Source organism: Lepisma saccharinum, chromosome 3 (assembly GCF_977018435.1).
Source record: "Lepisma saccharinum chromosome 3, izLepSacc3.1, whole genome shotgun sequence".
Taxonomy (NCBI): domain Eukaryota; kingdom Metazoa; phylum Arthropoda; class Insecta; order Zygentoma; family Lepismatidae; genus Lepisma; species Lepisma saccharinum.
This window is the reverse complement of record NC_139231.1, coordinates 46,737,731-46,754,499: the sequence shown is the minus strand read 5'-3', so window position 1 is coordinate 46,754,499 and position 16,769 is coordinate 46,737,731. Positions and strand designations below refer to the sequence as shown.

General features: G+C 39.7%; 1 protein-coding gene across 1 annotated transcript in view; it reads right to left on the bottom strand.

Moving 5' to 3' along the window:
- LOC145985528 (lachesin-like) overlaps positions 1 to 16,769 on the bottom strand; it is a 258,993-nt gene that overhangs the window by 174,016 nt on the left and 68,208 nt on the right. Inside the window, exon 3 of the mRNA XM_083119598.1 lies at positions 2,447 to 2,589. Coding sequence (XP_082975724.1) covers positions 2,447 to 2,589 — 143 coding nt within the window. The remainder of the gene's footprint in view (positions 1 to 2,446; positions 2,590 to 16,769) is intronic.

Here is a 16,769-nt window from a genome sequence, read left to right as displayed (position 1 = left end):
GACTGGACCTACAGTTTAAAGTGGGATCCGAACCACTATGTGCCTCCACCGGGTATCGAACCCGGGACCCCTTGATTACAAGGCGACGACGCTACTACTGCGCCATCGGGGAGGCCCTCGGCGAAAGAAGCAAATCCTAGGTTCTAAAAGTCTCAATTGAAAATATTGTAAAGGTATTTTTAAATCAGCACATTAAACATAATAAACATCCTTACAAGGTTTAAGTAACACTAACTAGTAAGGTTCACAATATCGCCATTTGGAGTCGCATCTCCCACTGCTAAGAGAATTGTAAATATCCTGTGATAACAGAGGAACGTTTCACGAAGTAGGGTTTTCATCTCCAGTCAAGTGTAGTTGAACATCAGCATTTTACACAATCGTTCCCAAGTTTATGTACTTCATCCATCAAATCGTTTTTAGAATAATATGCAATTCCATATGATTGCTCGAATAGGATTCGCACTCATTTTACGAAACCAAGTTCATGTACTTCTTCAGGTTTTGGAATATTTCCATGTTATTGTCAAATTACATGAAAAGAAAGAAAAAAGAAATGCCTAAGAATAAAATTTCGCTTCCACGACTCACAAAACGCTCGTTGAATAAGCCAGAACATCACGCTGAACTGGAAGTATTATACAGGGTGTCCCAAATTTCTGGAATCATAGTGAGTTCTTATAACACCATTAAGCCTTGTTTCCATGATATGAAAAACTCAAGGTCTTCTTCAGACTCTGTAACAAGTACAAATGTAACAAGGTAATCTTGTGTCTGTAGGGGAGTGATTTTTGTGTATATATATCTTCCTGTTTTGTACCTTCTTTCTTTTGTACTTGGTACAGAGTCTGAAGAAGACCTTGCTAGAAGGTTGAAAAGTTACGTTTACTTTATGTTTTAAAATAAAATAAATTTCTGCCTTGGTCAGCATATTGAGTTCCTAATTTTCTCCTGTTTCCAGGAAGAACGCATTAAGGTCATTGTGCTGGATGTTGGCCGAAGTCAGCGAGAAGTGGCTGAGGAGTTGAACCATTTATATCCCGACGGGTAACTAAATCACCCAAGGCTGTGTAAGAAAACTTGCGAAAAAAATTCCAAAAACCTAGTCTATTGTTCTTCGGAAAAACCCTCACAGGTGATGTCTCAATATAAGGTATATTCTAAAGCACTTCCCAGTCGAATGGGGTAGCCTGATTCCAACAGGATGGCGTACCGGCTCATTATGCCACAATTGTGCTAGAATACCTTTATCACCTGTTTCCAGGGCAGTTGGTAGATTGTAGAGTAGATGCTGACTGGTATTACTCGATGTTTATATTTCGGGGCACTTAAAAGGCATGGTTTTCGCTGGAAAGATTTCTGATCTGCAGAATCTTGCATACAGAATCATCTACTATTGTCAACAAAGTGGATATACTATTATGAAAGGAGCGTTAATGTAATGGAAAGATCGACTAGATCTGCGTGTTACAAATTGCAACGATAAGAATGAGTGATGATATGATGAAATTGATGAAGAAGCACTAACAAAAACCACCCATGACCAGGCCGAGCATTTCGTTTATTACGGCCTCATCAAATTCGGATGAACGAGTATTGACGTGTTTCCATAACTTTAATTTCAAATACAGAATTAGTCAAAAGTCAGGTTACATAGGAAGTTTCTGACTGTGAGTGAAGGAAGATGCTGACAAAAGACTAAAGGGTGGAGGTCATTTTCCTTAGTTTCCACCGCGGTCTCCAGACCTAACACTAATGGATTTCCTCCTTTGGCGTCAATTAAAGGCGCTCGTCTACTCAGTTAAGTTTCGGAACATCGAGCATCTGAAGGAACGCATTGTGAAATGTGCAGATATGTTTATTCCAGATATGCTGCAAGAGCTTCTGGAGAACTGGAAACGTTGCCTGCACAAATGCATTGTGTTCAAGGTGCACAAATTGAAGATATACTATAAATCCCTATGTAACGTGACTTTTGATTCACCCTGTATTTTTATGTTATTTATAATTGATATGCACTGAGTTTCTCATGTTACGTGGATTTGTAGTAGGCTAACTTGCTGTAATTATGTTAAAATCTGCAATTCAGCACTATAAATACGTATAAATATAAAAATATGAAATGTTTCAGATGTTTATGATGCAATGTTAGTTCGCCACAACCCATTTGTTGCAATTAACATTAGTATTTTTATTTACACTATTGGCTTAATGGCGATGATGAGGAAGGGAACAAGGAAGTGGGATAAATCGTCCCTGCACCACAAAAGAGAATTCTCAATCAGGAAAGCCACAGCAGGACTTGAATCTGGATCCAAACCAAATGCGGCCACAACTTGGTCAGCCCTTCAAAGGGCGAGAGTGCAGAGAAGAAAAGATACGAGCAACCCTTGATGGTCCCCAAAAGCCTTCTGGTAACCAAATTAGGAAGCAAATGCTTACTCACCTTGTAGTGACCTAGCTCTGTGACGGCGCATATAAGGACAGCCTCCCTTCCAACAGGAACCGTGACGTTTTTGATTGGATCGCTGAAATCCGGTTCTTCTCCCGTGATTGGCAGAGGACCTGGACCGATTTCGTAACCCGAATCTGGAACAACAGAAAAACAATATCAAGTTAGAATCTACACAGTCACCATAATTAATAGAGCATGATTTTTAACATAAGTAGGTACAGTAAACGGCAATAAAATGAGACATCTTTATCCTGAAATTTACGCTTCCTTACAAGGCGTTATGTGTGTTGCCTAACGATAAGTGGATTTAATAGCAAATTATAAAAGGCAAATTCACCACCGTAGAGTTAAGTAACACACATAATGCCTTGCAGGGAATTGTGTATTTTAGGATCTAGGTGTCCCATTTTTATTGCAGGTGACTGTACATATTTTCTCCTTTGTATGCAGCTAAGACTGTACATATTTTCTCCTTTGTATGCAGCTAAGTCAACATTTTAAAAAGTCTGCGAATTTCACTATTAGAAACCATAGTATACATGACTTTCTAACAAAAACTAATTAACTCTCTAGCCTTCTAGACCCCGAAGGTTCATGGCTGCAGCAACACAGGCCTTCCATCTGCCCCTATACTGAGCAAGATCTATATACTCTTTTCCATCCCTACCGAATTCCTTTAGGTCCATCTCATCGTTATCCCTCCATCTTCGTCTTGGCCTTCCTACTGGTATTTTACCATCAGGTTTCCCAACAAGAATCCTGTAAACTCTTCTTTCCTCTCCCATTCGTGCCACATGGCCTGCCCACCTAAGTCTTCTTGATTTAATTATTCTAATAATATCTGGACATGAATACAAATTATGTAGTTCTAAATTATGTAACCTTCATCACTCACCTGTCTCCTCATCCCTTTTAGGTCCAAAGATTTTCCTAAGGATCTTATTTTCAAATACTCTCAATTTGTGTTCCTCTTTCAATGTAAGGGACCAAGTTTCACACCCATATAATACTACAGGCAAAATTACTGTTTTGTATATTTTAACTTTTAGTTTCTTAGATATTAAACGAGAAGACAAAAGTTTATGAAGAGAGAAGTAACATGCATTTTCTGAATTAAGCCTACTTATTATTTCCTATTTAATATAATATTCATTTGTAGTATTACTCCTCAGTACTTGCATTTGGAAACTGGTTCAAACGAGTTGTTATCAATAATTAGATTTTGATTACTACCTAACACTTGGTTTCGGCCTGTAATCATATATTTAGTTTTCTCTTTGCTAACTTCCAAACCTATCTCATTAGCTGCTTTGAAAAATATTTTAGCATTATTTATAATTGTATTTATATCATCCCCTAATAAGTCTACATCATCTGCATATGCTAACAACTGAGTCACACCATTTAATTTTAGTCCTTCTTTAGTTTCTTTTACCTTCCTAACAGCATAATCTAAGGCAAAATTAAAGAGCAATGGAGGTAATGCATCTCCTTGTTTTAACCCATCATGAATTGTAAATTTGTCAGACACATTAATACCCACATGAATTTTACTTTCTGTAATACATGACTTTCAGGACACATATCTGACGTTTAGAGTGCTTTCCATTGAGTAATATGGGACAGATATTCAAAATATGATATCTCTAGAAATGTATAAATGTAGATGCAAATGCGATTGGTTTTTGTAGAGTGATGTATGCACATAGATGAAAATTTGAACGGCTTCAGTGCAAGGTGCGTACATGTGTACTCTGTCCTGGGAATCTATGGAGCGAGCGAACGAAAACTCGAGAGGGCTCGACCATTTAAGGCGCGAAAGGAAACGAGTTTGAGTGGAGGGCAATAAAAATGAGACACCTTTATCCAGGAAATATTCGCTTCCTTACAAGGCGTTATGTGTGTTACCTAACAGTGGTTTGTATGAGCATGTTCTGCTTCATTACGCCCACTAGCTTTCTCTTCCTCTCTTCCGTTATGCGCTACCTTACTCCAGAGATTCCCGGGATAGGGTTTAGATGAAAATTAGATTAGGTTTGGTAGAGTAATGTAAATGTACATGAAAATCCCAACATATTTGTAGAATAACTTAAATGTAGATAAAAATTGAAAAACCTGTTGTAGAGCGAGCTGATGCTAATATATCCGCCTACAGCAACTCTTTCAGTACAGTGATGAAAATATAGATGTAAATCCCAATATTTGTAGAGCGATGAAAATTTACATGAAATATTTTCAGCACCTTGGAAATGACTGCATTTACCTCACTCTTAAACGATGAGAAAGCAATTGGATCTAGCATTCGTGGATTTAACCGAAGAGAAACTTGAATAACGTCATTCCTTTCCTCTTCCTTCCCCTTCTCTTTAAGCGATTTTTTATCCTTTCACTTCGCCCTCGCCGTATGCTTGACACGTAAGGAATTCAGTCTTCCTCCAAATCTTTGCTGCTGTGGATGAAGGAAACGGATAGAACGAAAGAAGGATATAGAGGCCGCTGCACGTCGTTCATACACGAAAATAACATTATCGTAAAAAATAAAAAATAAGCCATTTTAGGCAGAAATTACACTCAGTTCTACTTACTGTATGCCGCCAGAACTTATCTCCACTATCGAGCGCGCCAACGTAAAGAACCAATCAGATACCACGTCAGAAACAGATAGCTGAAGCTAATTGGCTGCTTGTTTCACGTTGTTGCTATTAGGTCACAACTTTTGGCGGGAGTCTAACTCATTTGATGACTAATTGAACTTCTAGGTAAGGCATTGTTAAGGTTGGGGGGAGGGGGTTCATGTAATGTAGGCTGGATGTATTCATAAATGTACAGAAAATGACACGTTGTAATGATAGTTCACCGTAAATGTACACATTTAAGAAATTTATGTCATAATTTCAATCACGAAAAAGGTAATACTCGTAGACCTTCCTCGATGCTGTAGTGGTAACATTGTCTCCTTATAATTAAGCGGTTCGGTCCCCAGGGCATGTACAGTCACGGACACTTGTGGGTTGTAATGATGCCATTGAAAGTTAATGGGATTGTTACGACCCAGAAGTGTCCGTGACTGCACTGTGGTTCGGATCCAACTTTAAACTGCATGTTCAGTCTCGGTTAACCTGATGATATGATCCACATTTTTATGTGACGTCACCAGTAGAAGATATGTCACTAATGTATTTATTTTTGTAAAAGAAAGCGTAATTTCTTTGTTATTATATGTAATATTGCACCCTGTTTGTAATATATATCTTTTGTTTAATGTTTATTGTATTTTATGCTCTGTTATGAGTAGTTTAATGTATCTTCATGTTTGCAAGAGTGCACTATACGAATTTGTATTTCTAAAGATGAATAGATGTCAGTTTTGTTGATAGTATCCTTTTGTAGATAGTGAATGATTCATCTGTACTTTAATCTGTGTTCTCGAAAATAGTATAAAAGCGAGGATATCGCGTAAGAATCAACACACTTTTTCGCCACGTATCGACGAAGCTTTTAAACTTAAAAAGAACTCCTAGGTGTTGTGCATACATCTTGGTATGGTAGTTCGGGGCGCAAGCTAGGCCTATGTGATCATAGGTACGCCGATAGCCATGCATTGATGATATGCACAATACTGCAACCATTCTACGTCAAAAAATAAAGTTAGCCTAAGGATTAATTTGGAAATAAAAGGCTAAAGAGCAAATATTGGCTAAGTTATCATTGCATATCTCTTGGTGTGGTAGTTCGGGGCGCAAGCTAGGTCTATGTGATCATAGGCTTGCCGATAGCCACGCATTGAGTTTATGCGTTTTAATTGAGTTAATTCATCGACAAAGCGAAATCCTCGCCTTCGTCTCAAGTATACTTGCATTATAATTGCAATAAATAAAGAATAAAACTTTTCAGTTTATACATACGGCAGTAATGTGGTTTTATTCCTCTGTGCTGTGAATATTGTCTTTGCCTAACACTATCCCTGTACCTGAGAGGAGTCTGTGTACTTCATCGAGTCTCATTGTTCACCGCTGAGTATTATTAAGTTAAAATTAATAGTAAAATAATACGACGCGTGAAGTAATTGTGCTTAGAACGTATCACTGTCTTTGCATAAAGTGCACTTGAACCGAACTTTGGCAAATTTGGAAAAAAAATATGGTAGGGAGACTGTACAGCGACAAGCAAAAAAAAGATTTCGCATCGAACGGCAAGCGACACTTGCCTCTGCAGTATACAGCAAAGCATTGACGAAGCATGTACGAAAAACAGACCGAAGCGGCAAGATGCACATATTAAGCTCAGTTCGTGCAGCACGCATGCGAAAAGCGACACGTGCAGGCGTGTCGTGTTGTCCCTTAGGTTCGGAAGGTTGCATTTATTTCTGAAAGTTGATTTCCAAGCGACGCCTCTTTCTTGTCGCTCACCTGCTTTTGTCTGAAATCTCCCTTAGCCTTATTTTTCAAAAATATGATTAGTACCCTTGGCACATATAGGGTTTTCACAGTAAACGCAGCTATAACTTCTCCGAGTTGCGCACACTCTCTCCTAGAATGATCTTGAGAGATGCAAACTTAAAGAACTTTAGAACTCTTCCCTACAACTTCATCTCAATAAGCGTCCCATTGTGCCATCGGCGAAATCTCCTTCCACCATTTGACCTGGTAACTCCAAGGATTCTCGTTCATCATTACCCTCCTGTAAGAGGCATAAATCTCTTGCTTTATCCATGCCGAAACATTTGCGTCTCATTACTTAAGTGCCTGCCGGAGTGTGCCCAGCTACCCCAGATCATCGAAAATCCATTATGAATCCCCCACCCCTCCCCATCCCCCGCAAACGCCCGCATCCAAGCGGCGGCCAAATTATTAAATGAGTCCGTGGTTCGCTTACTGAAATTTTGCCTCCCAACGAACCCTGGTGGCGGGAGCGAAGATTAGGGCTGTTTGATTTGTCCTCCGCGTTTAGCAGTTTCGTTGATGCTAGCCTATTACGGGCCGTTCCGAGTCGCTTCCACTAAGATAGGGCTGGATGAGGATGAGGCTGACACTAACTAGCTTAGCTACTGGAACTCCTTCCTTGTTACTGAATTTTTACGCTTAATCCTGTTCGGGTCGCCGGAACAACCGCGGAAGGTATTATGTGTGAAAGTGCAACTTTCAAGCTTAATCCTGTTCGTCATTTATTTGGCGCTCGGGAGGGGCTTCATTGTTTAATCCTGTTCGCGGTTGTTACTTTCGTGCTTTATCCTGTTCTCGGTCTTCCTCTCAAGCTTAATCCAGTTCTAGGTTGATACTCTGCTCTTAATCTTCTTCGTGGTCTTTACTTTCACACTAGATCCTCTTTGCGGTTATTCCGCCTGCGCTTAAACTTGTTCGCGGTCGTTCATTTAGTGCTTAAACTTATTCGCGGCCGTTGTTTGGGCACTCATTCCGTTCGCTGTTGTTACATTCGCGCTAAATCCTGTTATCGGTCTTCCTCTTGAGCTTAATCCAGTTCAAGGTTGTTACTTTCGCACTTAATCCTGTTCTCGGTATTCCTCTCGAGCTCAATCCAGTTCAAAGTTGTTACTTTCTCGCTTAATCCTGTTCTCGGTCTTCCTCTTGAGCTTAATCCACATCTAGGTTGTTACTTTCGCGATTAATCCTGTTCTCAATCCTCCTCTTGAGCTAAATCCAGTTCTAGGTTGTTACTTTCGCGCTTAATCTTCGGAGTGGTTGTCACTTTCGCACAATATTCTCTTTGCGGTTGTTATTCTTGCACTTAAACTTGTTCGCGGTCGTTTCTCTCGCATTTAATCCTCTTCATGGTCTTTCCTCTCGAACGTAATCTTGTTGACGTTCGTTTCTCTTGCTCTTAAGCCCTCTCGCAGTTGCTACGTCGCGCTTAATCTGTTAGTGGTCGTTCCTTTTGCGTCTAATCTTGTTCGTGGTCGTTACTTTCGCACATATCCCCGGTCACTGTTTTTACTTTCGTGCTAATATTGTTCGTGATTGTTCTTCTCGCACTGAAGCTTGTTGGCAGTCATTCTTCTCGCACTTAATCCTTCTCACGTTTCTCCTTTCGCAATTAATACTGTTTCCTGTTCTCTTTTCTTAATCTTGTTCGTGGCTTCACGTGGTCCAAATTGTCTGTGCGTAGAGACAAAACTCATGGACAACCAGAGTTGCCAACTAAGGTTACATGCCACTAAAATATTTTCTTACCACCTCTCCATACTATCGCTATTCCTAAATACACCAAGTGCTGCACCTAACCTCTATCTATAGCAAATCACAGACTAACATGCCACTTGTAAGAAAACTGCGAAAGTATATAATTTTGTCTCATGTTTACTCCCCAAAGAGAGGGCGTTTCACCCCCCATGCTCACACACACAGATCCATGTGTAATAGGAAATACATGGCTTGTGAGTATGAGAATCTTCCAAACTAAAGAGAGCGTCGGAGTAACGTAATGAATATACAGTAACGGACACTACAACCCCATTGATTTAAATCAATGCGATCCCTACAACCCAAAAGTGACCGTGATTGTACAAATGTTAATGTAACTAACATATGTGCTCGGATCATATTCGAAGCGAGTCTACGTTGCGGAGAAAACTCCGTCCATTAAACACTACACATTGTTCACACATTTCAAAGCGTAAAAAATCGTCCCGTCAGTTTGCGAAACGTGAAAATTGTACTCATAAGTTAACAAAACGCTAAAATTGTTCTCATAAGTGCACACATCCTGGAAAATTGTCCTCATGAGCTTATAAAGCGAGGAAATTGTCCAGGTAAGTTTAAATGAGAAGAAATTGTCCTGGTAAGTTTACAAAGGGAGGAAATTGTCCTCGTAACTTTTCAAAGAGAAGAAATTGTCCTCGTAAGTTTACAAAGCGTGGATATTGTCGTCATTAATTTATAAATCGAGGAAATTGTTCTGGTAAGTTTACAAAACGTGGAAATTGTCGTCATTAATTTATAAAACGAGGAAATTGTTCTCGTAAGTATACAAAACGTGGAAATTGTCATTAATTTATAAGACGAGGAAATTGTCCTCGTAAGTTTACAAAACGTGCAAATAGCCCTCTTAATTTATAAAGCGAGGAAATTGTTCTGTAAGTTTACAAAACGTGGAACTGGCCCTCGTTAATTTATAAAGCGAGGAAATTGTTCAAGTAAGTTTACAAAACATAAGAAGTTCCGTCGTTTGTTTACCTTCTTCAGCGTAACTGCTAGTGCTTTTAGTCAAGCAAGAAAAAAAATGAAACATAGTGCATTTTCAGAAATTAATGATGGTCACTGGGATGACAAGAAAAGGGGCTACTTGGATGACTCCATTTTTAGCAAAATTCAATTCAAGTTGGCAATGCAAGTAAATTGTCCTCAAAATGTTTTGAAAACGGCGAAAATTCTCTTCATACAATTACAAAACCTGAGCAATTTGCTTGTAGGTTTAGAAAGTGTGTAAAGTTTGATCATGAGTTTTCAGACGGTGCAAACTATCTGCATACGTGTAGAAAGCGTGAAAATTGTACTCATAAGTTTACAAAACGTGAAAAGTTTCATCGTGATTTCACGAAGGGTAAAATACTATAACAATCAATATTGTGCTGCATCGTTGCGATTATTATAAGATGTAAAAAAGTGGCGTAGAGTAACAGAAATGGAAGGAAAGATATTATGCTGCATGAATGACATGTTCAACCGTTTGTTACCATAAGGTATTGAACAAGTTGTTATCTACTTCAACCGCCACAATGCGTTCTAGTAGAGGGTCCAGTTTAAAGTAAAAGCTAGAACTCTCTCCGGAACTCTTTACAACTATTTATATTAGGCGCATCCAGAAAGTAAGTTTCCCTGGGGTCGTGCACAAAAAGGAAACATTCAATGATTTGTTGCCACGGATACAGCACTTGTCCTGCAACTTGTCAACATAATTCCCGCCGGAATTCAGGCACTTGTCATAGCGTGGTACCAACTTCTGTATACCTGCGTCGTAGAAGTCCGTCGCGTGGGCGCCGAACCACCGTGTGATAGCCGTCTGAACCTCTTTGTCGATGTAAAAATGTTGACCGGACAGGAACTTTTTCAGATGCAAGAACAGGTGGTAATCACTGGGAGCGAGATCCGGGCTGTACGATGGATGATCGAACACCTCCCAACCGAACCTGTCCAGAAGGGCTGCACTACGCCTACCCATATGCGGCTTCGCATTGTCGTGCAGCAAGATCACCCCGGCACTGAGCTTACCACGTTGCTTATTCTGAATGGCTCGTCGCAATGTCCCCAGTGTTTCACAGTAACGGTTAGCGTTCACAGTCTCATCTCTGGGCAGAAACTCGATGAGCAGAATGCCTTGTCTGTCCGAGACCACCGCGCACATCACTTTTCGCGCCGACACAGTCTGCTTGAACTTCGTCCTGCATGGAGATGCACTGTGACGCCAATGCATGGATTGCTGCTTGCTTTCTGGGGTGCTGTATGTAACCCACGTTTAATCCCCTGTGATGATCCGGTTGAGAAAATCGTCATCATCATGCTAACGCTGCAGAAATGTCAGCGCCGTGCCCAAGCGTTTGCCTTTGTGAGGCGTTTGGTAACAATCTCGTGCAATAACAACCAAGAAATTTACGGGAAATGGCTGCTGAGTTCCTTGATCGTGACGCGCCAATCCTCCAATATGCCCTGCTGCACCTGCTCCACAAGCTTGTCCATAACGGCCGATGGCCGCCCACTGCGCTCGTCGTCATGCACATTTTGCCGGCCTTCAGTAAATGTCCTACACCAACGACGCATCATCTGCTTGCTCATGACGTCTGGCCCATACACCTGGCACAGCTGACGATTAATTTCGATCGGCTGTATGTTTTGTGCGTTCAATAATTTGATCACCGAACGAACCTCGCACGCGGCGGGAGATGGAATGAGACCCGCCATGTTTCATCCCTGCCGCGACGCTACTGAGGTCTTTCGGGAGGCGTCTTCTAGGACATTTACTAGCCAGCGCATGTGCCTCTCACGCATGCGCAAAATCGGTTTCAATACGCATAGCCTGCCACCTGTGGGCGAGTGGGAAACTTACTCTCTGGATGTGCCAAATACTTTAACAGTAACCACCTGAGTTGTTTCACGAAACGAGCAAATTTCGAACTATCTGAAAGATTGATATTTTGAAAAATTAACTTCGTGAGCAAAAATGCGCACACCTCACTGCGCAGTCTCAAACGGGATGAAAAATAAAACGAACGCAGAAGCTCCACCCCTTGAGGGATATTAAAGAGTAAAGAAAACAGATCTGTTAATTATTTACATTGTTTGTCTCCGGTTTGTTTTGCGACAAGATTAAATATTGAAGGAGAGTGGAGTTTTATGTAAAAAGAGCGCGACGAGTGCTGCCAAACGGGAAAAATCTGGAACTGCCTACATTAAGATGGTGAATAATTCACATGTTAAATGCTTTTCGATTTCTTAGCGTCGTCCGTAATGCAACGTTGACAATATGGTCTTTTACGGTTTTTTGAAAGGGTTATTTTGAAGAAAACTATTGTACTTACGTACTATGATAAAGTAAATCTTGATTGAATTCGGTTGCGAGAAATGTTGGGAAAAGGTAATTATTCAAACTAGAGAAGTGTGAGGAAGAAGTGGTCGAAACACGTTCAAACGAGTGGCAAGAGGGGGTAAAAGCTGTCGAAACATGTTCAAACGAGAGGGGTGTGTTGAAAAGTTTTCTAAAAAGCATTCAAAATAGATGAGGGATGTGTGAAAGACGTAGTAAGGACGTTGTCAAACGAGAAAGTGTGAAGAAGAAATGGTTGAAACACATTCATCTGTGAAAGAGGTACTCGTGTTCAAACCAGAGGAGTTTGTGGAAGAAGTGGTCGGATCGCGTTCAAACGAAAGGGATTTGTGGAAGAACTTGCAACGTATACAAACAAAATGAGTTTGTAGAAGATGTGTTCGGAACGCATTCAAACAAGAGGGATGTGTCGAATCAGTATTCGCAAATGTTCAAACCATAGGAGTGTGGGGAAGTACAGTCAAAACAAGTTCAAACGAAGATAGATGCTCGAATTAATTGCGGAAAGATACGGTCAAAACTGATTCAAACCAAAGAAAAATGGGATAGGAGATTTGCAATATATTTGGCCGGAACAGTTTCAAACAACAGAATGTGTGAAAGAGGTGGTCGAAAAGAAAATGATGTGGAGGAAGAATTAAGCGAAACGTGTTTAAACTAGGAGAGGTAGATAAAGTAATCACGTGTTGTGTCTTCTAAGTAAGAGTTCGTAAGAGAGGTTAGAATATGTACAAAAAGAATGAATGTGTTCAATCAAGATTGAGAAGATGCAGAAATGTGGAACACTACTTATCCATGAAGGGAGTAGACTAATTTAGAATTTAAAAAAGGATTGATAACTAGGGAAAATGATGCAAACACCTTCAATCAGGTTCGCAGGTCAGTGTCGAAACTTGTTTACAAACTAGACAAGTACAGTCACGGACACTGCTAGGTTGATACGACCTTACTGAAGAAGCACTGAAGCAAGCCATCCATGTCTGACCACCAAGCGCCTTGTGACTAGACAACCCAACCAGCATTGCAATTCTGCGGCTTGTATACCAGTCACCGGTATACATCTCTGTAAATTGAGTAGTGCTGCCAAAGAGAAATACGAGATGAAGATTGCCGATCGTAATGTCTCGTGTTCTCGACATGGAATAATACTCGGTCCACGTTACGTTCCATTATTTAATGTTGTTTGGGAACGAACCTGACGGACTGGGTTTATATTTTCACTCCTTGCATTACAGTAAATTCAATATTTTACATATATTAATACTTTGAACGAAAATAATGCCCAGAAAAACATCGAACACACGTTCACACCATTCTTCTCACAAACATGCACGTGAAGACAAACACACAAAGCTAAGTTTTAACTTCCAAGTGAATGTCCAAGTAACAGTAAATGAAGAAGCACGATGTGCGAAACATGGGATTTTTCACAGAAAGAATGCGTCTATTTGTGACATACGTGGTTTCTCTGCAGTTTTCAATGCAACATTCAGGCTCTCTGATCGTGCATCGTACGTCTCATATCAGGTATCCAAATAATTTAATATATTTATAAGTAGGGAGCGGAAGTTGATGACCTAAAAAATATAGGTATATGACCTATAGAATATCCTAAAAAATGGAAAAAAATTACGTAAAATGCAAAAAATGACCATTAAATTTGTTAGTTTCAGTTTAAAAATTGAAATGAAAATGAAATTAAACAAAATGCAATCTTGCTTTTAAAAAAAAAGGGCACCAAATGATAGCACATGCACATTCAATTAAAATATGCAACGAGGATTTTCAGTGCAAACAGGGTTTAGCTATGGTATTTCCAGCCTTTCCTTATCTGATCTTAAATCTGAGTTTGCCCCAGACGGGCACCTGGTGGTTTCCCCCGACACAACAAAACTGTCACCAGTTCAGTTTTCTTTTGCTCGCAAATTGCAATCCTGCGAAATATACAGGGTGTCATTTTAATGGCGCCCACGGACCACGGAAACGTATAGAGGACATCAAAACAAACAACTTTTCTCAGTAACATTTTCCTCGTTGGCGCATCGTTTCGGCGCTAAAGTCGTTCAAAAAAGCCCGTTTTGCCGCCTGTATGCTGGCAACCACACACAACATTTGATTGCATTTATGACGTCATATCCCGTCGTGAAGCGATGCGTTCCAGGGTTGCCAGGAACACACATACTCTGTGAAAAATGACATAGCTACAATCAGCCACATTATGTACCGTAACACAAAACGAGAAAACACGTTCTGTAACCTAACAGGAAGTAAACAAACGATCTTTCTTTGTAGAAAGAAAATAGAATTCAAGTGGAAGTGGTCGTATCAAATTTTGTCTCAGCTTACATGTCAAATATTTGCAAATCTAGTTACCAAGTTGGCATCTACAATTTAGTCTATTCGTTCTTCTGATACTATAGTTGCCTGTTACACACTTAACAGATGACAAAATAGAAATGAAAGAACTCAAAATTCCAAAGGTAAACAACACATAGGTTAATATAATGTATATTCAGAGCATTATGAGGCAAGTGGCAAAAACGATTGAAAATACAGGGATATAAGTAGTAGTAATACAAGCTCGAAGACGACTATGTGCTTATCTATGCACCAGATACACATGTAATAGTTTGCAAATGTGAACAGGGCAGTATATTCGGTACTGATCCATCATTAGATTGTTACTGTGCTTGTACTTGTTTTAGCCGTAATGTAACAACTTGAACCTCGGATACTTCCGTTATCAGCACAAAGGTAGCGCATGGCATCTGGACACAAACCTGTAGATATCAACCTTGCAACGACATTTGCAAATATTTGACATGTAGTTGGGCGTAAACAGCCACGTGTAAGCTGTAAGTTCAATAAAATTTATTGTTTTTGATATTTTAGATGTAGGCTGAGACAAAATCCAACATTGACATTTCATTTTGAATACGTTTTTTACCATTTCTCATATCGTTGGTTCACTTCCTTCGTCCCCGGAGATGACTGCTGATCTTCTGGCTGGTAGGCTATGATGTTCGGTCTACTGGACGCGTTTCTCGCTTCGTTTTACAGCTAATAATGTGGTTGGTAGTTTGTCATTTTTCACAAAATTTGTGTGTTCCTTGCAACCCTGCCGTGCGTTGTTTCGCCGCAGGATATGACGTTACAGGTACGATAAAATGTTGTGTTGGGTTGCCAGCATCCAGGCGGCAAAACGGTCTTTTTTGAACGGCTGTAGCGTCGAATTGACGCACCAACGAGAAAAATGTTACTGGGAAAAGTTGTTTGTTTTGATGTCCTCTATACGTTTCCGTGGTCCGTGGGCGCCATTAAAATGACACCCTGTATATAGGCATATATTCACCTTGGTGAAAAGATTCAAGAATATTACAAAAAATTAAATAAGTGACAAAATATGATGAAACAATATACCGAATATTGCAAAAAATGACGGCAAAATGCCGAAAATCGGAGAAAATGACCTAAATCCTGACAAACGGCAACAAATGAAAAAATGCACTTTAAAATTACATTTTTTGGGTTCTAGATGAAGTGTAATATTGAGTATATTTAATGGGCATCGTGTCCGAAATGTCAGAAAAATTATGACATTTCATCAACTTCCGCTCCCTATTTATAAGTTGTATTAAGCGAAATTCTCCATTTTTATTCTTTCCATATATGATATCAATATCACATTGCAAACAGTTATTAATGGTTTCAATGTCATTTGTTGGGAAAAAAAAGTTTCGTATTACTTTAGATTCGAACATGCAAACGCAAGTATCAAAGTATTGCTTTAGACAGCACTCATGATTTTGATACGTGGAAAGGTAATCATTTTACGGGAAACGTGAAAGTTGGTGTGTGTTGACGAACTGTAGCTACTGCCATATTAGTACTGACAACTAGGAAGCGTTCTCAATGATCACGTGGCTGCATATTTTTCGCTAATAAATAACAGCGTTTTTTCAACACATACACAAATACATCGCTTCGGAACATCAAATTTTCATCTTTGCTGCTTTCAGATTACCAACATACAAAGTGGCATGCAATTCAAAAGGTTTTGCAGAAACCTCAGTTTTATAAATAAGGTTGGATGAAATTAGACAAGAAAATCTTTCCTTCCGCTGGGCTCGAAATCGGATTGCCTGCATGCTAGTCGGACACGATAACGAACACTCCAAACGAGACAACACGAAACTCTTTCGCAAGTAGTCGACTGAAACGCAAGTTAATTTTCAGATTGCTAATTCCCAAGGTATAACATGCCTAGGCAGATGTGTGTTGCATTTTCTGTACTTTTGTTATTTCAGTCGCTTTGGTCTCTCCCTAGGTTAATCACGGCAATAATGAGGAATATTTTTTTGACAAAGATGATAAACAGACACACAAGAATAATCACCCTCGCAAAAAAACGATCCAGAACTCGAGTCTGGAACCTTCGACGCGAGGTGTGTTTCTTGTTCAAAAATATATCTGTGTGTTTTCGTTAGATATGAAATGAAGTAAAAAAAATAAGACAAGTGGGTGGAAGGGACTGGAGAATCGTCGCTACGTAACCATTGAGATGATATCCATCGCCTAGATAGAGAATCCCTATATCCCCTTGCGATAGAGAACTTATTAGAAGAATGAAAATACAGATTAAACGAACAAATTTGATGTGTATCCTTTCGTCAAAATGCCTAGAAAACAATATTACATACTTCTTCACTAATAGAAAAGAATAAAATAATTGTCCATGGTGGGGATCGAACCTAGACCT